General features: G+C 48.3%; 1 protein-coding gene across 1 annotated transcript in view; it reads left to right on the forward strand.

The window, feature by feature from the left end:
- Positions 1–23,984, forward strand: part of lyst (lysosomal trafficking regulator) — a 101,419-nt gene that overhangs the window by 29,105 nt on the left and 48,330 nt on the right. Inside the window, exons 4-15 of the mRNA XM_034292354.1 lie at positions 5,011–5,212; positions 8,446–8,536; positions 10,532–11,079; positions 11,212–11,379; positions 11,920–12,096; positions 12,195–12,275; positions 12,941–13,024; positions 13,161–14,230; positions 16,621–17,134; positions 17,320–17,787; positions 18,340–18,501; positions 21,645–21,801. Coding sequence (XP_034148245.1) covers positions 5,011–5,212; positions 8,446–8,536; positions 10,532–11,079; positions 11,212–11,379; positions 11,920–12,096; positions 12,195–12,275; positions 12,941–13,024; positions 13,161–14,230; positions 16,621–17,134; positions 17,320–17,787; positions 18,340–18,501; positions 21,645–21,801 — 3,722 coding nt within the window. The remainder of the gene's footprint in view (positions 1–5,010; positions 5,213–8,445; positions 8,537–10,531; positions 11,080–11,211; positions 11,380–11,919; positions 12,097–12,194; positions 12,276–12,940; positions 13,025–13,160; positions 14,231–16,620; positions 17,135–17,319; positions 17,788–18,339; positions 18,502–21,644; positions 21,802–23,984) is intronic.

A 23,984-nucleotide genomic window follows, 5' to 3' on the forward strand; every position in this document is an offset into this window, starting at 1 on the left:
CCGAGGGAGATTGAGCATCATCTTGAACTTCCATTTTCTAATCATTGCGCCAACAGTTGTTGCCTTCTCACCAAGCTGCTTGCCTATTGTCCTGTAGCCCATCCCAGCCTTGTGCAGGTCTACAATTTTATCCCTGATGTCCTTACACAGCTCTCTGGTCTTGGCCATTGTGGAGAGGTTGGTGTCTGTTTGATTGAGTGTGTGGACAGGTGTCTTTTATACAGGTAACGAGTTCAAACAGGTGCAGTTAATACAGGTAATGAGTGGAGAACAGGAGGGCTTCTTAAAGAAAAACTAACAGGTCTGTGAGAGCTGTAATTCTGGTTGGTAGGTGATCAAATACTTATGATATGCAATAAAATGCAAATTCATTATTTAAAAATCATACAATGTGATTTTGTGATTTTCCTGCTGATTTTGCAGGAAAAACTGCAAAATCGGCAGTGTCTCAAATACTTATCCCCACTGTATGTCCACAGTTATGTAGCCACAAGTAATGGCAGTCAGGTTGTTGTGTTGGCTGTTTTTCTTTCTGAAACTACCATAGTAGTAGTATTTTGATTGTGTTCTGTGTATGAAGTAGGCTGGTTGCTGCTCATCAAATGTTATTTATTTTTAATTTTTTTACCTGCCCTTGAATTTCTCTCTGAATCGATGGTAACGCAGCCGGTTTTTCTGCTTCATATTTCTGAACATCTGAAAAAACATCAAAGATAACCCTGCTGTTTGACGGAATGTGAAAAATTTAAAAATAGACCAGACTACAAATGCTTAGTAGTCTGTTGTATGACATGGAGTTGATAGATACTACATGCTTGGCATTTGTCTGGCTGTCAGTTTGACAGTGGGCCTGTTCCTTCTGTAGGGCCCTCTACCCTGAATGGATGGTCCCATTCTAATGTCTGTTCTTTCTGTAGGGCCCTCTACCCTGAATGGATGGTCCCATTCTAATGTCTGTTCTTTCTGTAGGGCCCTCTACCCTGAATGGATGGTCCCATTCTAATGTCTGTTCTTTCTGTAGGGTCCTCTACCCTGAATGGATGGTCCCATTCTAATGTCTGTTCTTTCTGTAGGGTCCTCTACCCTGAATGGATGGTCCCATTCTAATGTCTGTTCTTTCTGTAGGGTCCTCTACCCTGAATGGATGGTCCCATTCTAATGTCTGTTCCTTCTGTAGGGTCCTCTACCCTGAATGGATGGTCCCATTCTAATGTCTGTTCTTTCTGTAGGGTCCTCTACCCTGAATGGATGGTCCCATTCTAATGTCTCCAGCCACACAAGGCACTATCTGCACACAATCTGAGTTGACACAAACACACCAATTTATTTGGTGTCCTTGTATAGGAGATAAAAATAGCATGACTGCCTACTGCTGTTTGTCACATTGTTCTGTTGCTTAAAGAATACTTTAAACAACAGCACAAGGCCTGTCAGCTTCCTCAGGCTGGCTACATTTATTTTTGGAATGTCAATACTAATATATCCTGCATTTTTATTTTATCTCCGATTATAATAAATCCAAATCGTTGATGTGGGATACATTGTCAAGTAGATCAAATCAGAGCAGTGTGAGGGAGAAATTCAGATGTCAGGAGGGAGGTGCTGCTTCCTTTATGTGAAGAGGTATGTGACAACACAAATCCGCTGCCCATCTGTTAAAACCACCAGCCCCAGCGACCCCCCTCCACCAGCCCCAGTCTCCCCCACCAGCCCCAGCGCCACAGCCCCAGCGTCCCCCTCCCCCCCAGCCCCAGCATCCCCTCCCCACCAGCCCCAGTCTCCCCCACTAGCCCCAGCGTCCCCCTCCCCCACTAGCCCCAAGCGTGTCCCCCCACCAGCCTCAGCACCCCCCCCCCCCCACCAGCCCCAGCACCCCCCCCACCAGCCCCAGCCCCACCCCCCCACCAGCCCCAGCACCCCCCCACCAGCCCCAGCCCCACCCCCCCACCAGCCCCAGCACCCCCCCACCAGCCCCAGCCCCACCCCCCCACCAGCCCCAGCCCCAGCCCCACCCCCCCACCAGCCCCAGTCCCACCCCCCCACCAGCCCCAGAACCCCGCTCCCCCACCAGCCCCAGCACCCCCCCACCAGCCCCAGAACCCCGCCCCCCCACCAGCCCCAGCGCCCCCCCCCACCAGCCCCAGCCCCCCAGTCCTCTTCTGCACCATTCTCATGTCATGTCACATGGTTACATGTGATCCCTGATCAACCCTCTCGTCCAAATTTGGAAGGCCTCCATTTCAAATTCCAATTTAATGGAATTTGCTGCAGAGAACAGGAGCAACAGTCTTCAAGAAAGGAACTGACCTGGATCATTACCATGACTACAGAGAAAATACAGGGACAACACAGTCTGTAGTGGGATGGTGGTGGTGGTGGTGGTGGTGGTGGTGGTGATGATGGTGGTGGTGACTGTTTTGGATTCAGGCAGTTTGGCAGGTAGGAAACATGGGGATGTTCTTACTGGTCTAAATGCATTTATGAGTGTGGTGCATGTGTATAGGTTGTGGGAGGGAAGGATGGTTGAGGTGGTAATGTTGTGTACTTATTGAAGGGCTTGTGAAGTAAGGGGGTAATGTTGTGTACTTATTGAAGGGCTTGTGAAGTAAGGGGGTAATGTTGTATAGACAAAGGGACTTGTGAGGTAGGTGGGTAATGTTATATAGACATAAAGGGTCTTGTGAGGTAGGTTGGTAATGTTGTATAGACATAAAGGGTCTTGTGAGGTAGGTTGGTAATGTTGTATAGACATAAAGGGACTTGTGAGGTAGGTGGGTAATGTTGTATAGACGTAAAGGGACTTGTGAGGTAGGTGGGTAATGTTGTATAGACATAAAGGGACTTGTGAGGTAGGTGGGTAATGTTGTATAGACATAAAGGGTCTTGTGAGGTAGGTGGGTAATGTTGTATAGACGTAAAGGGACTTGTGAGGTAGGTGGGTAATGTTGTATAGACATAAAGGGACTTGTGAGGTAGGTGGGTAATGTTGTATAGACATAAAGGGTCTTGTGAGGTAGGTTGGTAATGTTGTATAGACATAAAGGGACTTGTGAGGTAGGTGGGTAATGTTGTATAGACGTGAAGGGACTTGAGGTAGGTGGGTAATGTTGTATAGACGTAAAGGGACTTGTGAGGTAGGTGGGTAATGTTGTATAGACGTAAAGGGACTTGTGAGGTAGGTGGGTAATGTTGTATGGACGTAAAGGGACTTGTGAGGTAGGTGGGTAATGTTGTATAGACATAAAGGGACTTGTGAGGTAGGTGGGTAATGTTGTATAGACGTAAAGGGACTTGTGAGGTAGGTGGGTAATGTTGTATAGACATAAAGGGATGTGAGGTAGGTGGGTGTTGTGAAGTTAGGTGCAGAATTGTGACTGTCTGGGGTGAATATCAAAGACGAAATGGCTAACTTGCTTTCTAGCTAGCGAATACTAACCTCTGTTTACTGTGTTTACACTTACTCTTTCCAAGTAAACACGTGCATTGGTTAAATTATGAACAGAACTGACTGGTAAACACAGGATGTACCCGTTAATGTTGTAATGAGAATTATATAGCAAATATTAACACTTTATTTTGAGGAATACAACATCATCATGTTCTTTGAGGTAAACAACACAAGTTGTCTTAGTTTGGAGTTTTTTAAGTCTAGTTTTCCCCTCGCAATGCAGCTTTGCGATAAAGGTACAGGCAGTTTCCATTCATGAATTTGTACGACGCTAATAACGCAAATTACTGACGGAGAAAGAGCTGAATAATGGATTGTTTTAAAGATTGACTATGTGCCTGAAGGAAACTGTCACCAAAATAAGATTTTTGGACAAACTATCCCTTTAAGTGATTGAGGTTTTACATTGTGTTGTTTGAATTCAAGTTAGAAATGTTTAATTCCTTTGAAGACCCAGTTACACAGGTTCCTTTAAGATGTCCTTCTACAGGCTGTAGATGTCCTTGAATTTTAGTGACAACCAGGTTCCTTTAAGATGTCCTTCCACAGGCTGTAGATGTCCTTGAATTTTAGTGACAACCAGGTTAATTTAAGATGTCCTTCAGGCTGTAGATGTCTTTGGATTGGGGACTGAGAAGAGCGTTCACACCTTTGACTGGATAGAATGTTTTGCTTTAACTTCTAGTCTAGTTTTTGTCTGCAGTTCAACAAAATAAGTATGATACAGATACACTGGTCTTGTCTTTGTAACACATTCATTGAATGATCAGTAATAATAAATGTTTTCATTTATTCATTATTATTGTTGTAACACATTTATAAAATTCTTAGTTCTATCTGCGCGACAAGTATGATACATTTATTAAATTCTTAATTGCTATTGTTGTAACACATTAAATGATTTGTTCTATCCATGTAGTCGTTATTACAAATGGGTTAAATGTAGATGAATGACATCAGTGAAAGTCATATGAGTGTGTGAGGTGGGGGTCTGAACCATGTGATTTCAGAAAGCTCTGCCTTTGGAAACGGATCTCCCGAGCAACATCAGCCAATACCTCATGTTGAAGTAGAGGTTAAATAAATACTTTTGAAATACTGTAGTTTGCCACAACAGTTCCCAGGGCCTGAAATTAGCCTGTCCCGATCGCTCCCTTGGTGGGATTCTTCTCAAATCTTCCCAAAAACACAGATATTTTCCATTTTAACAGACAGCTATTTGAGACATCTGTCTTGTTGGTCAGGTCTACTTTAAGGATATTGCGCAAGATGGGTCTACTCTAGATTTTGACTGTCTGTCTCTCCTACACCCCCTCTCTCCTCTATCTCCTTTTTGACTCCCCTCTCTCCTGTCTCCTTTTTGACTCCCCTCTCTCCTGTCTCCTTTTTGACTCCCTTTCACCCCCTCTCTCCTCTGTCTCCTTTTTGACTCCCTTTCGACTCCCTTTCACCCCCTCTCTCCTCTGTCTCCTTTTTTGACTCCCTTTCACCTCCTCTCTCCTCTCTCTCCTTGTTGACCTACAAACAGAACATGTCACCCAGTTCTTATTCCTTCCTGACAGTGTTGATATGAGTGGTGCCAGCAACACGCTGGCCCGGGAGTTCCTGACCGATGTCCACCAGCTCTGCAGCGCTGTGGCCCAGAGGGCGGAGTCCCGGGGGGAGGAGGATGAGGAGGAGAGTCACATGGTGGCCCTGGGCGAATATCTGGTCAGGGGGAGGGGCTTCCTGCTTCTCAGCGCCCTGGACTCAATTATCGACCAGGTGAGAGCTGGCCTGAGGACGCACTTGGAGACACACTCTGACAATGACACACACACTGGTCACATCCTCAATACACACACATCAATGACACACACACTTGTCACGTCCTCAGTTCACACACATCATTGACACACACACACACTTGTCACGTCCTCAGTACACACACATCAATGACCCACACACACACCCTTGTCACGTCCTCAGTACACACACATCAATGACACACACACACACACCTTTCTCACATCCTCAGTACACACACATCAATGACACACACACACACCCTTGTCACGTCCTCAGTACACACACATCAATTAACCTCACAGTTCCAGGCTGTCTTCCAGACTCCCTGCACTTACTCGCGTATCAGCAGAATGAAAAAGGAAACCCTCCTTCTCTGCCTTCCACATGTTTCCCAGGCAGTGGGAATGATTAAGGGTTTAGGGGTAAATTCAGACCTCCAGTCACCCCTTTTAGCCAATGTAAAAGGTTGTGGGCTCCATGAGCAAAGGACAAATATGATTCACAGCTGGACAAGCATTATAATGCACAGGTTGGATTGTAATCAGTATGCATGATTGTAATAATATGTACACTGCAAATGTATTACAAAAACAAATGTCTATACCTTAATTGTGTTGAGAAACTATTGCATAATGTCTTACTTGTTTTAAATAATATTTTTTTTATTCCTTAAGATTTTCATAATTATTTTTGACAAAAACTTTGGAGGGCCAAAACTAGAACTTGTGCTGGAAAGTTCCAGACACCAGCTTCACAGTGAGAGGGGAGACTGTCGATCACGTTATTCAGAAGCACCCATATATCTCTACCTGTCTCTCTCAAGCTCTTTTTCTTTCCTCCTTTGCATCTCTCTCTTTGTCTCTCGCTCTTTTCATTTCTTCCACTTTTTCTCCCACTACTTCACCCTCAGGCCATCATTCATTTCTTTTAACATTCAAGTCATTTACCTTCCTCTCTTATCCAGAGTGACTGTTTCTTTATGTTTAAAGCCCTCTGTGGTACCAAAACCACAACCCTGACATTGAAAGGCTCCTACTATACCCTTACACTGCACAGGATGTGTGTCTTTGTGGTGAGATCATTCCCTGGGCCTCCTCTCTGCTGTTCAGGTTGTTCTATGAGAACTCTAAATTGCTTTCATATTAGACTGTATTCTTGGAAGTAAGCTGTGGTCACATGGCTCGTCTGCAGTGGCCTTCATCACACAAACATTACTGCTTCTGAGGCAGTATCCCATTTCTCTGACAGTGAGTGTTTGACTTCTTTAAAACCCTATATATAGGAAAGTGGGGATGGGCTAAGAAAGACACTTCTGCTGCTCCAATCCCGGTTCCCTCAGATCCCGGTTGCCCCTGATCCAGGTTTCATCTAGTCCAGTTCAGATTCTCTCTGGTTTAGTGTGTCTAGTCGATCAGAGGTGTCAAATCGGTTCTACGGAAGGCAGAGTCGTCTTGATGATTGGAGAGAGACCCTCTGGCTCTGTCCAGGTTCCCTCTGTTCCAGTCCAATGTGGCTAGATGATTGGGGAGGTTCTCACTTGTCCAGTCTCTGATTTGGGTTCCCTCTGATTTGGGTTCCCTCTGATTCGGGTTCCCTCTGATTCGGGTTCCCTCTGATTCGGGTTCCCTCTGATTCAGGTTCCCTCTGATTCTGATTCCATCAAATCCAGTTCAGGTTCTCTGGTCCGGTCCAGTGTGTCTGGATGATTGGGGAGGTTCTCTCTGGTCCGGTCCAGTGTTGGTATGGTCTATGTCGAGTGTTTCCTGACGAATAAACAATGTTGATAATGCTTACTGATGAAAAGTAGAGCGCTAAATCAACAGGGGGCTATCAGGCTTGATAGTTGTAGTCGCCTAATGAAGACATTGCCTCAACATGCAACCAGCTTTTTCACACATTGTATTTCTGGATTGGATATTTCTCTGTTCGTCTCCTGGCCTCCTAAACACAGCCTTCATATGCGTTCCACATGACAATCTCTGATGTTTGTAATATTAGGGAGTAGAGTGACAGGACCATTAGTGATGACCACTTGGTCTTGTTTGCTTTTCATTGACACATGGAGCTGCATTCTCTCTCCCTGGTGAGGAATGTTTTGGATCTGGCTGAAGAGGGATACGAGTATATAGGGGTAGGCTGTCAGACAGACGCCACTTTCCCCACAGCCAGGTAGGGCACAGGCTGACTGGTCCACGCGGGGAGGGCACAGGCTGACTGGTCCACGCGGGGAGGGCACAGGCTGACTGGTCCACGCGGGGAGGGCACAGGCTGACTGGTCCACGCGGGGAGGGCACAGGCTGACTGGTCCACGCGGGGAGGGCACAGGCTGACTGGTCCACGCGGGGAGGGCACAGGCTGACTGGTCCACGCGGGGAGGGCACAGGCTGACTGGTCCACGCGGGGAGGGCACAGGCTGACTGGTCCACGCGGGGAGGGCACAGGCTGACTGGTCCACGCGGGGAGGGCACAGGCTGACTGGTCCACGCGGGGAGGGCACAGGCTGACTGGTCCACGCGGGGAGGGCAAGTTGTAGCTTTGTGATGTATATTTGGTCCATGTCATTGTGATAAAGGGCCATTTGGATAGTATTCCCAGTCCCCCATGGCAACACTGTTCTGAAACCTGTTTTTAGAAAGCATCTGTTCATCTTAGTCTCTGTCTTTGTCTCGACGTCTGGCCCCTGTCTTTGTCTCGGCCCCTGTCTTTGTCTCGGCCCCTGTCTTTGTCTCGGCCCCTGTCTTTGTCTCGGCCCCTGTCTTTGTCTCGGCCCCTGGCCCCTGTCTTTGTCTCGGCCCCTGGCCCCTGTCTTTGTCTCGGCCCCTGGACCCTGTCTTTGTCTTGGTCTCTGCCTTCCTTTCTCTCTATGCCTGGACTCTTGTTAGAGGGAGGGCGTGATATTATTTCTGAAGGTGTGAACACGAGAGTGAGAGTTAAACCCTCTGCTGCTGTTTGGTGGGTCTGACTGAGATTTAAACTGTTCAATCTGCTGCTGTTTGGTGGGTCTGACTGAGATTCAAACTGTTTAATCTGCTGCTGTTTGGTGGGTCTGACTGAGATTCAAACTGTTTAATCTGCTGCTGTTTGGTGGGTCTGACTGAGATTCAAACTGTTTAATCTTCTGCTGTTTGGTGGGTCTGACTGAAAGGCTGTGGTGTCTATCTGAGAGGTCTTGAGGATATATCTGACAGTCATCGGGTCTGTTCCTGCAGGAGCTGACTTGCAGAGAGGAGCTACTAACGCTACTCCTTTCCCTTTTGCCGCTGGTCTGGAAAATACCTGTCCAGGAGGAGAAAGCTCCAGGTACGTCCAACACCCACCGAGTAATGCTGACTATCAGAGAGGCATTACCTTCACTTAGGACAAACAGCCTCACATGAGCACCCCCACTCAACCATAGTCATTACAGTTTAATGTGTACTTCAGTACTTTTCATTAGCATGTAGCATGTAGTATGTATATTACATGCACTTTAAATGTATGCAAATCAGGACTATATTAAAAGAGCAAAGATAATATGATTCAATTTATATTTTTTATTTAAACAATGCTGTCAAATGTAATATGTTAAAATTCAATGAACACAAGACACGGTGTGATAATGTATGTAAATGACTGCCAACACTGCTGTTAGACAACACTGCCAACACTAATGCTACTTATCGTCCAGTTCTTCTCCACACAGTACCTAAGTTAACTTTTTTGTGTTTTAGCGGTCCTTATGGAAGACATTAATGCTGATATTCCAGTCAGGAACAGGACATGTTATTAGGAGAAATGTTAATTACTTATTGAAACCAACAACTATGTTCTACCCTCGTCTAGAGCAGGGCTGGTTGTCCCCAGGATGGCAAGGTATTTAGTGTTGTCTCGCTAATCTATTCTAACAGGCTCTTCTCACATAGTGATCTTATTAGTGGCTGCTAAATTAGTTACTTACCGACCCTGCATCAGGTCACAACAGAGTTCCTGGATTAGGCTTTCTCATTTCATCTTTGTTTTTAATGGTTTCGTTTCTTGCCTTTTGAAATAGGTGTCAGTTTTTTAGTTTTTTTTTACAGGGAAACTATAAGTATGATGATCACTAGCATTAGCTGAGGGCTAAATGGGGTAGGGAGAGAGAAGGTGGATGTGGAGGGAGAGAGAAGGTGGATGTGGAGGGAGAGAGAAGGTGGATGTGGAGGGAGAGAGCTGACATGAAGGAGACTGTGGTCCTATGTTGAAACAAACCATTTAGGTTGTAATGAACCAGCGCTCAGTGGCTGTTGGATCAGTACTTTCCCTGTCAATCTGCTGTTAGGAGCTCTGGAGTTATGAACTAACAATTCCATCGCAAAACAAAATACAGTTGCCATTGTGCAGCTCGCCTTAAATAACCATGGTCAATTGGAAGGTCTAGGCAAGAGCCTCCTTCTGTTTCAAAGCCTGTAACAATTATGCACTAATCAGTCATCAGTAGGGTCCATCCACCTGGTCTCCCCAGTAGGTAGTCAGTAGGGTCTGTGGTGTCCATCCACCTGGTCTCCCCAGTAGGTAGTCAGTAGGGTCTGTGGTGTCCACCCACCTGGTCTCCCCAGTATGTAGTCAGTAGGGTCTGTGGTGTCCATCCACCTGGTCTCCCCAGTAGGTAGTCAGTAGGGTCTGTGGTGTCCACCCACCTGGTCTCCCCAGTAGGTAGTCAGTAGGGTCTGTGGTGCCCCCCCACCTGGTCTCCCCAGTAGGTAGTCAGTAGGGTCTGTGCTGTCCATCCACCTGGTCTCCCCAGTAGGTAGTCAGTAGGGTCTGTGGTGTCCACCCACCTGGTCTCCCCAGTAGGTAGTCAGTAGGGTCTGTGGTGTCCACCCACCTGGTCTCCCCAGTAGGTAGTCAGTAGGGTCTGTGGTGTCCATCCACCTGGTCTCCCCAGTAGGTAGTCAGTAGGGTCTGTGGTGTCCACCCACCTGGTCTCCCCAGTATGTAGTCAGTAGGGTCTGTGGTGTCCATCCACCTGGTCTCCCCAGTAGGTAGTCAGTAGGGTCTGTGGTGTCCACCCACCTGGTCTCCCCAGTAGGTAGTCAGTAGGGTCTGTGGTGTCCCCCCACCTGGTCTCCCCAGTAGGTAGTCAGTAGGGTCTGTGCTGTCCACCCACCTGGTCTCCCCAGTAGGTAGTCAGTAGGGTCTGTGGTGTCCCCCCACCTGGTCTCCCCAGTAGGTAGTCAGTAGGGTCTGTGCTGTCCACCCACCTGGTCTCCCCAGTAGGTAGTCAGTAGGGTCTGTGGTGTCCACCCACCTGGTCTCAAACTCTTCTTCTCCTGTCAGGTTTTACTCTGTCGTCACTGCTGGATGTGTTCTTGAGCCGGGAGGTGAAGGTCGTTCCTCTGAGGGTGGGGCAACATAAAAAACCCGGCCCTGATTCTCTGCGCTCTGGGAGGCGCTCTCATGGGGGAGGCAGTAGCTCTGGTTGGAAGGCCCAGCGGAGCTCACGGCGGACCACTCAGCGCTACTCAATAAGGGATGCCCACCGCTCCCAACTGTCCACCACTGACACCGACGACACCGCCCACGAGAAGACCTCCCCCGCCGGGGCTGGTGGTTCCCGAGGCCGGCGTTCTCATGGTTCCACCATCCGTGTGAGCTGCCAGTATCACCGCTCAGAGGCTCCCTCGCTGCCCTCGCCCCCCCTCCCGCCCCCGGAAATGACCATGGCCTCCCCTTTCCCAACCTACCCACAACCCCGCTGTCTGGGGGGTTCCCATACTGCCATGGACGCAGAGACCCTCACCGACCCAGCCGCTATGTCCATATTCAACCGCATGGAAAACTCACCCTTTGACCTTTGCCACGTCCTACTTTCGCTCCTGGAGAAGGTGTGTTGGATATTCCGTCTCATCCTCTCATAGGGGTGTGGTCAGTAGGAATGCAGTATGACGGGTGTGTGGTGCTGTTTGGAACGGACACAGCACTTGTGTTGTTCCCTGATGTCTCTATTGTCATTCAAGGTGTGTAAGTTTGACATGAGCATCAACCACGCCCCGGGTCTGGCGGTCAGCGTGGTGCCAACCTTAACTGAGATTCTCACCGATTTTGGAGACTGCTGCGGTCCGGGTGGAGGAGGGGTGGAGGAACTGGCTGGAGGCTGGACGGAGGAACCCATTGCTCTAGTCCAGGTACCCCTCACTTTGACACACCGGTCGGGGCTGTTCAACGAGGCTCCTCAGGCTGCATTCTTTATTATTGATCGTAGTGTTGTAAGAGGCCATGTATTTGAATACAGAATCGGAACTCTCTTTACAGTATCTGAACCAGAATAACCCATATTTCAAAAGAAATAGCTTGCTATGTGTTAAAAACCTCTTGTATAAGAGCCTTTGCCCACTTCATAATTTAAATTATGATAATTGTTGGTGCTTTTCCAAATGTTGTTTTGTGAGCCAAACTCATGGAGGAACATTTATCTCTACAATGGTGATTGGTGGTACTGATAAACCAAAATTGTAGAATCCTCCATCTTAGTTTATCTCCAGATTGGCAGCGTTTTGGCTTGCCAGTTGACGCAACATACATGGTTTCAGTACCCTGCCACTTGCAGTGAGCTTCAAACTGCGACAGCCCCCTAGTAGCCAGGTCTCGACATTCCCTCTGGATGGTTATGACTAAGGGGTCCCCCTGGGGTAATGTAGTGAAGCTGTCCCACTCCCTCCTCCCAGAGAATGCTGCTGAGGACCATCCTCCACCTGATGTCTATAGACGTGGACCCGAGTGAGGCTCTACCCGACAATCTGAGGCGCAGTCTGACTGACCTGCTGAGAGCCACGCTGAAGATCCGCACCTGCCTGGAGAGACAGGCCGACCCTTTCGCCCCGCGAACCAAGAAGACCCTTCAGGCACCTACTGTTCCAGAGACTTGTGTTTCAAATGTCTACGCTGTATACGTGCACAGAGTTAGCCATGAATAATCATTTGTAATGTTTCTCTCTGTCAGGAGGTACAGGATGACTTCTCGTTCTCCCGCTGGAGACACCGTGCCCTGCTGTTACCTGAGCTGTTGGAGGGCGTGTTACAGGTATGGTAGTTTTATCCAGTCATTACCGCAGGTATGGTAGTTTTAACCAGTCATTACTGCAGGTATGGTAGTTTTAACCAGTCATTACTGCAGGTATGGTAGTTTTAACCAGTCATTACTGCAGGTATGGTAGTTTTAACCAGTCATTACCGCAGGTATGGTAGTTTTAACCAGTCATTACTGCAGGTATGGTAGTTTTAACCAGTCATTACCGCAGGTATGGTAGTTTTAACCAGTCATTACCGCAGGTATGGTAGTTTTAACCAGTCATTACCGCAGGTATGGTAGTTTTAACCAGTCTTTACCGCAGGCATGGTAGTTTTAACCAGTCATTACCGCAGGCATGGTAGTTTTAACCAGTCATTACCGCAGGTATGGTAGTTTTAACCAGTCATTACCGCAGGTATGGTAGTTTTAACCAGTCATTACCGCAGGTATGGTAGTTTTAACCAGTCATTACCGCAGGTATGGTAGTTTTAACCAGTCATTACCGCAGGTATGGTAGTTTTAACCAGTCATTACCGCAGGTATGGTAGTTTTAACCAGTCATTACCGCAGGTATGGTAGTTTTAACCAGTCATTACCGCAGGTGTGGTACTTTTAACCAGTCATTACTGCAAGTGTCTTGTTTGGAACCTGGTCTAAGAAAGAACGTTGCCCTACAGGTGCTGCTGGGGTGTCTCCAGGCCTCCACCCCGAACCCCTTCTTCTTCAGCCAGGCTCTGGAGCTCCTACATGAGTTCATCCAGGTCTCTAAGGCCACTTGGCCTAGACAGTTATCACACTACATCTCCTCCCACATGTTTCCAATAAACGACTTGGTTAGGCAGTGCTTCTGCCATTTTGAGATTCTGGAGGGTTTGACTGTCCTGTTTTGTTCCCCAGCATCGTGGCCTGGAGCTTCTTGAATCCACGGTGCTCCGTCTGGAGGTTCTTGGCCGTGCCCGGGACTCTGAGATGGGGGGAGAGGCTGCGGACCGACTCCGAGGCCTGATCGCTGGGGTCCTGAAGATCATCAGCGCTGTGAAGAAAGCCAAGTCGGAGCAGCTGCACCAGTCAGTGTGTGCCCGGCGCCGCCACCGCCGCTGTGAGTACTCCCAGTTCCTGCATCACCACCGCGATCTCTCCGGGCTCCCAGTCTCCGCCTTCAAACAAGCGGCCCACCGAAACCCATTCGAGGAGACGGAGTCTGACACCAAGGAGGAAGGGTTCGACGTGGTTCGCTATCCAGAGCGGTGCTGTTGCCTGGCAGCCTGTTCTCACCAGTGTCTCCGTCTGCTCCAGCGCCTCTCCCCCAGTGGCCCGGCGGCCCTCCAGGTCCTGGCCGGAGTTCAGGCTGTGGGCATCTGCTGCTGCATGGACCCCCGCTCTGTGGTGGGCCCCCTGCTCCATGCCTTCCAAGCCCCGGGGCTCCGCTCCTACCAGGCCCACGTCCTCTCTGTGCTCTCCCGGCTGATCCTAGATCAGTTAGGAGGCGGCCAGCCCTCTGAAAGGGCCAAGCTGGCCTCCTGTAACATCTGTACTCTGGACAGCAGCCAGCTGCCAGGCCTGGAGGAGACCCTCCAGCAGGGGGAGGTTGTGGTGTCGTCCCCCAGTTTGAGCTACCGTTCTCAGGGTATCCTCCCCAGCGGTGGTGGGGCGGAGGACATGCTCTGGAAGTGGGATGCCCTGGAGGCCTACCAGGGGCTGGTGTTTGGGGAGGACCGGGCGCTCAGCCAGCAGCTGGCGGGACATGTGTGTCACCTGACGCTGAGAGGGAATGCTGTCGTCCAATGGCAGCTCTACACGCACATCTTCAACCCAGTGCTGCAGAGGGGGGTGGAGCTAGCACACCACGCCCAGCAGCTGGGCGTGTCCACTGTGTGTAGCCAGGTGTGCTCTCAGCACTCCCTGTGTCTGCCTGTAGAGATCCTGCTGGTCTACCTGCACACCCTGCCCACCCTGCTCCAGTCCAGGTGACTAACTTCGCCTGGTTGCCCATGACCTCTATCACAACTTCAGCTTGTTAACCATAAACTCTATCTCTTTACATCTGGTAACCTCTATCACAACTTCAGCTTGTTAACCATAACCTCTATCTCTTTACATCTGGTAACCTCTATCACAACTTCACCTTGTTACCTGTAATCTCTATCACAATTTAACCTAGTGAACCATAATGTCTATCACAACTTTACCTAGTTAACCATCTCTTTACATTTAGATTCACATAACCTCTATCTCTTTCCATCTAGTGACCCATGACCTCCATTTACCCTAGAGGGTTTTATATGTCAGGAAAGCAGCCTCTAACCCAGAGGGTTTTATATGTCAGGAAAGCAGCCTCTAACCCAGAGGGGTTTATATGTCAGGAAAGCAGCCTCTAACCCAGAGGGGTTTATATGTCAGGAAAGCAGCCTCTAAACCAGAGGGGTTTATATGTCAGGAATGCATTAATTTAATCTTTTTATGTTTAACTAAGTCATTATTTTTTAACAGTCTCCGTCCCTAAATAATTTCCTTTTGTTTTGTTCTGCCATATACCACAGATTGGATGTAACGCATGTGCCAGATCTGGGCTGTACTTTGCCCACTTCTGCTCTCACCTTACCAATATAATGTCCGCTCAATATCACAGTCACAAATCTACTCCAAGTGTTACTCAATAGACCTGTTGTTCCTGTTACATTATTTACCACATTAGACAGACAGACAAGGATTGGGAGAGAGAGAGAAAGGACAAGAGATGGGACATGTTAGGAGAGGACAGACAGGATGGTGTCGGGAGTGGACTGTGTGAGGTGAGGATAGACAGGGCAGGCCGATGTTAGGAGAGGACGGTGTTAGGAGAGGACGGTGTTAGGAGAGGACGGTGTTAGGAGAGGACGGTGTTAGGAGAGGACAGGGCAGGACGGTGTTGGGAGAGGACGGTGTTGGGAGAGGACGGTGTTGGGAGAGGACGGTGTTGGGAGAGGACGGTGTTGGGAGAGGACGGTGTTAGGAGAGGACGGTGTTAGGAGAGGACGGTGTTAGGAGAGGACAGGGCAGGACGGTTTTGGGAGAGGACGGTGTTAGGAGAGGACGGTGTTAGGAGAGGACAGGGCAGGACGGTGTTGGGAGAGGACGGTGTTGGGAGAGGACGGTGTTGGGAGAGGACAGGGCAGGACGGTGTTGGGAGAGGACGGTGTTGGAGAGGACAGGGCAGGACGGTGTTGGGAGAGGACGGTGTTGGGAGAGGACAGGGCAGGACGGTGTTGGGAGAGGACGGTGTTGGGAGAGGACAGGGCAGGACGGTGTTGGGAGAGGACGGTGTTGGAGAGGACAGGGCAGGACGGTGTTGGGAGAGGACGGTGTTGGGAGAGGACAGGGCAGGACGGTGTTGGGAGAGGACGGTGTTGGGAGAGGACAGGGCAGGACGGTGTTGGGAGAGGACGGTGTTGGGAGAGGACAGGGCAGGACGGTGTTGGGAGAGGACGGTGTTGGGAGAGGACAGGGCAGGACGATGTTAGGAGTAGGGCTCAGATTTTCACTACATAATTATCGTGGCCAAAATAATTCCCGGTAACGATATTATCACGGTATCTATAGAAACTTTAAAGAAACAAAATCATTTTTTATTTTGTTTCATCCTTCCTGCCCCGTCTGTCCTCTCCTAACACGGTCCTGCCCCGTCTGTCCTCTCCTAACACGGTCCTGCCCCGTCGGTCTTCTCCTAACGGTCCTGCCCCGTCGGTCTTCTCCTAACACGGTCCTGCCCCGTCTGTCCTCTCATAACACGGTCCTGCCCCGTCGGTCTTCTCCTAACACGGTCCTGCCCCGTCTGTCCTCTCATAACACGGTCCTGCCCCGTCTGTCCTCTCATAACACGGTCCTGCCCCGTCTGTCTTCTCCTAACACGGTCCTGCCCCGTCTGTCCTCTCCTAACACGGTCCTGCCCCGTCTGTTCTCTCCTAACACTGTTCTCACCTGTCTCTGTCTCTGTCCTCTCCTGTCTCTGTCCTCTCCTGTCACTGTCCTCTCCTGTCACTGTCCTCTCCTAACACCGTCCTCTCTTGTCTCTGTCCTCTCTTGTCTCTGTCCTCTCTTGTCTCTGTCCTCTCTTGTCTCTGTCCTCTCTTGTCTCTGTCCTCTACTAGCACTGGTAGAATTATGATGTTCACCCTTTACATCCTCCTTCCCTCTCAGCTCTATACTGTTGTTTGCCAAGGTGTTTGCATCCTGATTGAACAGTGGTGTTTTTTTCATTTTCTCCAGTGTTTTCTCCCAACCTCATGAGAGAATGAGACTTAGACTTAGGCTACCTTCTGAACATAGACAAGATCAAGTGTTCATTCAGACTGTAGATGTCTTTTCCTCTCTCTGTCAGGGTGATACGAGACCTTTTCCTGTCCTGCAATGGTCTGAACCAGGTAACGGAGCTCATCTACCTAGACCAGACCCGTTCCTGGGCCCTCAAGGTCTTTGAGACTTTAATACTAGGTGTTGGAGCAGAGGATTTAGACCAGGAGCAGCACATAGAGACCCAGGGGAGTGAGGCCATCCCAGGCCTGACTGAGGAGCTGGGATCCCGGGGGGCTGGAGGAGATGGAGTTCCACAGACCCTCTCAAAGTTTTATGAGGGTTTAAAAGAGGTGTGTCCTAGGAGAAGGAGTGATCCGGGGGCAGTGTCAGTAAGTGGGCGGAGCCGAGGGGACCTGAACGCCATCAACCTCTTCCTGTGCGTGGCGTTTCTCTGCGTATCCAAGGAGGCCGACTCAGACCGTGACTCGGCCAACGACTCGGAGGATACGTCCGGGTACGACAGTACGGCTTCAGAGCCTCTGACTGGTCGACTGCCCTGCCTGTCACCTGACAGTGTGGCATTGCCTTCCAAGGAACAGGTGTGTCTTCTTTGTGATCATTATTTAGTTGTTGCACAGTTTTCTTTACACAGGGTATATTCAGTCTGGAGCTGAAATGTTGTTGATGTGCATGTTGATGTGCATGTTGATGTGCATGTTGATGTGCATGTTGATGTGCATGTTGATGTGCATTTTGATGTGTCATGAATGCATTGGTGGAGCAGGTGCAGCGCGCAGCGGATGTGTGGTTGGTCTGCCGGTGGATCTACCTGGCCAGTCCCGTGTTCCGGAGGCAGTTCTATCGGCTGGGCGGGCTGGACGTCTGTTCCCGCCTCATGGCCCTGGTCATCCAGAAACTCACCTCCAAGACCAAGGAAGGGAAAGCCAAGAAGAAGAGGGAGGGGAAGTGCAAGGCTTGCCCTTCTCACCCTGACACCCTGACCTCCAGCTCAGACACAGGGCCAACCTGTCTTCCAGCCCCAGTGGAGCCTGGCTCTACCCCCCTGGGAGTGGAGCATCTGGGGCAGGACCCAGGCCAGGGTGAGGCAAAGGGGGCCCAGAAGGATCCGTCCAGCAGGCTGGAGGAAGACTGGCCCCTACAGAGCATCAGGCTGCTAGAAGCCTTGCTAACGATCTGCCTGCACAGTGCTAGCTCTGCTCAGCAGAGGATCCAACCGGAGCTGTCCTGTCAGGTACGTGGTGCATTGATTGCAACCAACTTTCTCATATCAACGAGTATGTTAAATAAGACTTTGTTCCCTAGTATCTGGATGTTGATATTTCTGGATGGGTCGTAACTTCAAATAGAAAGTAGATGGATAGAAATGCCCTAGTTACTGTAGACGGATACGGACTGCTAGTTACTGTAGACGGATGCGGACTGCTAGTTACTGTAGACGGATACGGACAGCGAGTTACTGTAGACGGATACGGACAGCGAGTTACTGTAGACGGATACGGACAGCTAGTTACTGTAGACGGATACGGACAGCTAGTTACTGTAGACGGATGCGGACTGCTAGTTACTGTAGACGGATGCGGACTGCTAGTTACTGTAGACGGATGCGGACTGCTAGTTACTGTAGACGGATGCGGACTGCTAGTTACTGTAGACGGATGCGGACTGCTAGTTACTGTAGACGGATGCGGACTGCTAGTTACTGTAGACGGATGTATAACTTCATAAGCTATAAGTCATTGCTTTAAACTCTAACATATATGTTTCTCTGACCTTTTCCCCATAGCTCCAGTCAGTGGAAGAGACCCTGGTAGAGGTCAGGGATCAGCTGTCCCGTTCAGGGGTTGTGAACTCTGACTTGGCCATGCCACTATTTGACTCGCTACTCCGTGTGGCCCTGGCTGAGGTCTGCTCCAGCCCTGAGCCCCTGGAGGACAAACCTGATAGGGTGAGCCTTGTCTTGAGAGAACCCTAGAAAAAACTGATAGGGTGAGCCTTATCTGGAGAGACAACCCTAGAAAAACCTGATAGGGTGAGCCTTCTCCGGAGAGACAAACCTAGAAAAACCTGGTACGGTGAGTCTTATCTGGAGAGACAATCCTAGACAAACCTGATAGAATGAGCCTTGTTTGGAGAGACAACCCTAGACAAACCTATTGGGTGGAGCCGTATCTGGAAAAGGGTTAGGACGTGTGTTGTGGTGGAAGTGGGAACGGTTTAAATTTACATCCATTGTTTGCTGTTTTTCCTGTTTGCAAAAGCAGCTGTGGATCACTTTTCCCAGATATTCTGCCATTTCTCACTAATAACTCCAACAAAGTACATTCGAGAAAAATATGGGTCATGAAATAATGTGTGGATTTGGGGCAGGTGGAATTATAAGGCTAGGAATAGACAGACCTCTGCAATTGGAAACAAGTTTACTAATTTCAGCTGCCACAACAATTTTCTTTATTACCGAACCAGAGTGAAGCATTATTTAAGTGTTAACTGCCTTGCTCAGGGGTGTAACAACATTGTTTTCACCTTTCTAGCTCTGGGATTTGATATAGCAACCTCTTGGTTACTGTTCAGTCTGTTCAGTTACCAGAACCACTAGGCCATCTGCCATACAGTACTACAGAACTGTGTTATATACAAAAATACTCAATGATTCAAGGTTAGCAGATCTGCTACTTCAACAATACTCTTCAAAAACTGTTTGTATTGACTTTCTAATGAACTAAGAATTTCAGAAGAGCACACCCAATTCTGGTCAGGCTAGGGAGGATGAATCCTGAAACAAACCGAAGTCTGTGGTACAATTATCATACTTCCTAAGTTTGCTTAGACAGATTTGCCAAAATGTCAAGCTTATTACATGGTCTCTGCCTCAGCCTGGTTCTCTCTGATTGGTGGCCACAGCTTGGTTCTCTCTGATTGGCTGCCTGATGCTTAGATGTATGTCCAGTACTTGATTCATATCCAGAGCATCATTTCACACTAAATATTTTACTTGCATGTTATTGTCATTATTAATGATGATCAAAAAGGACATATTGGCTGGTTGTGTGTAAAGAATGAATTTTAGTTTAAATTATTATTTTTATATTTTTCACACATACTCCTGGGAACACTGATGTTGTGTTGTTCTCCGGTCTTAACATTCCTGTGTGATTATGCGTGGTGCAGGACTGGGGCTTTAATAGGGAATGTGTAGATGAAGTGGTTACGCTACAGCCTCCACAGCCTCCACATTCCTGTGTGATTATGCGTGGTGCAGGACTGGGGCTTTAATAGGGAATGTGTAGATGAAGTGGTTACGCTACAGCCTCCACAGCCTCCACATTTCTGTGTGATTATGCGTGGTGCAGGACTGGGGCTTTAATAGGGAATGTGTAGATGAAGTGGTTACGCTACAGCCTCGACGTCCCAAATGGAACCAAGGTTTCCTACATAGTGTACTAGTTCTGACTAAGGTACTGGATGTGCCCCATGTGGAGTGGACAGTCATTTGGGCAGCAGTGGAAGGTCTCTGTTTCCAAAGGAGCCTAGCTGTGTAGGTCTTTCTCAAGGCTTAGTCTCAGGAATGCAGCATTTCAGTACTGAGATGATATTTTGTAACCGTGTTAGGCTCCTTCATTATTTTTTCTGGCATAGGCACATGTATCCTTATGGGAACTTAGATATACCTGTAGTTTATGATGTGATAGATGTATCCTAATGGGATCTTAGACATACCTGTAGTTTATGATGTGATAGATGTATCCTAATGGGATCTTAGACATACCTGTAGTTTATGATGTGATCGATGTATCCTAATGGGATCTTAGACATACCTGTAGTTTATGATGTGATGTATCCTAATGGGAACCTAGACATACCTGTAGTTTATGATGTGATAGATGTATCCTAATGGGATCTTAGACATACCTGTAGTTTATGATGTGATAGATGTATCCTAATGGGATCTTAGACATACCTGTAGTTTATGATGTGATAGATGTATCCTAATGGGAACTTAGACATACCTGTAGTTGATGATGTGATAGATGTATCCTAATGGGATCTTAGACATACCTGTAGTTTATGATGTGATAGATGTATCCTAATGGGATCTTAGACATACCTGTAGTTTATGATGTGATCGATGTATCCTAATGGGATCTTAGACATACCTGTAGTTTATGATGTGATGTATCCTAATGGGAACCTAGACATACCTGTAGTTTATGATGTGATAGATGTATCCTAATGGGATCTTAGACATACCTGTAGTTTATGATGTGATAGATGTATCCTAATGGGATCTTAGACATACCTGTAGTTTATGATGTGATAGATGTATCCTAATGGGAACTTAGACATACCTGTAGTTGATGATGTGATAGATGTATCCTAATGGGATCTTAGACATACCTGTAGTTTATGATGTGATAGATGTATCCTAATGGGATCTTAGACATACCTGTAGTTTATGATGTGATAGATGTATCCTAATGGGAATTCAGACATACCTGTAGTTTATGTTGCAAAAGTCAATAAATAAACTTCCTGTGTGTTGTGTGACTGTGTGTGTTGTGTGACTGTGTGTGTTGTGTGACTGTGTGTGTGTGACTGTGTGTGTGTGTGTGTGTTAGAGAGTGAGACTGTTTGGTGTGTGTGTGTGTGTATGTGTGTGTCCAGCTGACTGACCCCCTCAGGCTTGTGCTTGCAGAAGTGGAAGCGTGGTTTAAGCTCAGCTAGTCAGCTGACACTGCCAGGTCTTATGACCGCAGAAAAGTTGTTTTGTTTATTTCTTTTAAAACATTGTTCCCTTGGTACGGCACGGACATTAAGACAGTTGCTTTTGTAAAAGTTTTAGCTTTGTAATTTTGCCATAACTTAAAGGACTTTTTAACTTTCACTGAGAAACCAGACCACGCTAGATCCTTGGTAAGCACAGTGCCAGTCACAGTGTTAGACTGGCTTTAGCCTCCAGCTACTGCAAGTTAGTAGCATTGTCTCTTTTCGACTCCCCCATGGAGCTACAGGGTAGAAAACGTCTTGACTTGTGTTGTTAGAGAAACGTCTGCTCTGTCTTTCCCTCCTCCCCTGTCTCCCGGGCTGTAGAAGGCTGCAGTGTGTGTGGACAGCGTGGTCCCAGTGGGGGATCTTTCCGAGCCTGAGGAAGGAGCTGAGGTGCAGGGCTGTGGGGAGGCGCAGGGGGAGGAGGGATACGAGGCAGACAGCGAGAGCAACCCAGAGGACATGGCCAAGCAGGAAGAAGGTAGGATTTCTTAACGCGTACACTCACGCACACACGCAGTGTGCAACCAGTAGATCACGCACGCACGGTGGAATGCGCATGCATGCATGGTGGAACACAGACACGCACACACACATCTGTCTATCCTAACCTTAACCCCAACCTTTACCTAACCCTGACCTTAACCCCAACCTTTACCTAACCCCAACCTTTACCTAACCCCTAACCTTAACCCCAACCTTTACCTAACCCCTAACCTTAACCCCAACCTTTACCTAACCCCTAACCTTAACCCCAACCTTTACCTAACCCCTAACCTTAACCCCAACCTTTACTTAACCCCTAACCTTAACCCCAACCTTTACCTAACCCCTAACCTTAACCCCAACCTTTACCTAACCCCTAACCTTAACCCCAACCTTTACCTAACCCCTAACCTTAACCCCAACCTTTACCTAACCCCTAACCTTAACCCCAACCTTTACCTAACCCCTAACCTTAACCCCAACCTTTACCTAACCCCTAACCTTAACCCCAACCTTGACCTTAACCCCAACCTTGACCTTAACCCCAACCTTGACCTTAACCCCAACCTTGACCTTAACCCCAACCATGACCTTAACCCCAACCATGACCTTAACCCCAACCATGACCTTAACCCCAACCTTTACCTAACCCCGACCTTTACCTAACCCCGACCTTTACCTAACCCCGACCTTTACCTAACCCCTAACCTTAACCCCAACCTTTACCTAACCCTGACCTTAACCCCAACCTTGACCTTAACCCCAACCTTGACCTTAACCCCAACCTTGACCTTAACCCCAACCATGACCTTAACCCCAACCATGACCTTAACCCCAACCTTTACCTAACCCCGACCTTTACCTAACCCCGACCTTTACCTAACCCCGACCTTTACCTAACCCCGACCTTAACCCCAACCTTGACCTTGACCTTAACCCCAACCTTGACCTTAACCCCAACCTTGACCTTGACCCCGACCTTGACCTTAACCCCGACCTTGACCTAACCCCGACCTTGACCTAACCCCGACCTTGACCTAACCCCGACCTTGACCTAACCCCGACCTTGACCTAACCCCGACCTTGACCTAACCCCGACCTTGACCTAACCCCGACCTTTACCTAATCCTAATTTTAACCCCAAGCCTTAAAAAACTTTGTATATATTGAGGGTCGGCATAATGTCCACACCAGTCGTGATTTTACATTGGTCACAGTACTAGTGAGGAAATCTACGCACAAGCAAGCACCTTTATTAATGTAGCACAATTCATACATAGAAGCAATTCAATGTGCTTTACAATGAAAAGAAAGATATATAAAAATGCAATAGAATAAAACAGTCAGATTGTTATAATTCTCTAACCACCCTCCAGGGGGACTCTCCACCCCGGTATCTCAATCCTTGCACTCCAGCGCTTGGATGAACTCGTTAGTCCTTTTGTGAGATAATACCCTACATTGATGTCTAAACAGCAGCACAAGAACTTCCATTATCTATCATGCGCAGGTTGATGCATTTACACAGAGGGTATTCCTCTGATAGCACCAGAACTTACATTACAGAAAAAACTATTGCTAAAACGTATCAAAATAGAATAACAACAAAATAATAAAACATTGAATCAAAGAAAGAGAGAAATATAACAATACATCATAATAAAACATTGAATAAATACCAAGAAAAGCAGTTTGGTTAAGCTTAAGCGCTCATTCATAGGCACTTGAAAAAAGTGTTTTCAAAGTGTTTTTAACCAGGATTTAACAAATGGTACGTTTGGGGAACATTTAAGATATTCTGGTAGTTTGTTCCAGTTGTGTGGACACTCACATCCAGAAGCGCTGTGTTTCACCGACAGAGATGCACACATAAGTATAAGCACAGCATCACCACATTGACAAATACACACAGGCAAAGCTGGGTTTTGACTGACGGGTGCAGGGTGGGACAGACGGGTGCAGGGTGGGACTGACGGGTGCAGGGTGGGACTGACGGGTGCAGGGTGGGACTGACGGGTGCAGGGTGGGACTGACGGGTGCAGGGTGGGACAGACGGGTGCAGGGTGGGACAGACGGGTGCAGGGTGGGACAGACGGGTGCAGGGTGGGACAGACGGGTGCAGGGTGGGACTGACGGGTGCAGGATGGGACAGACGGGTGCAGGGTGGGACAGACGGGT

The sequence above is a fragment of the Esox lucius genome, chromosome 5, assembly GCF_011004845.1.
Source record: "Esox lucius isolate fEsoLuc1 chromosome 5, fEsoLuc1.pri, whole genome shotgun sequence".
NCBI lineage: Eukaryota > Metazoa > Chordata > Actinopteri > Esociformes > Esocidae > Esox > Esox lucius.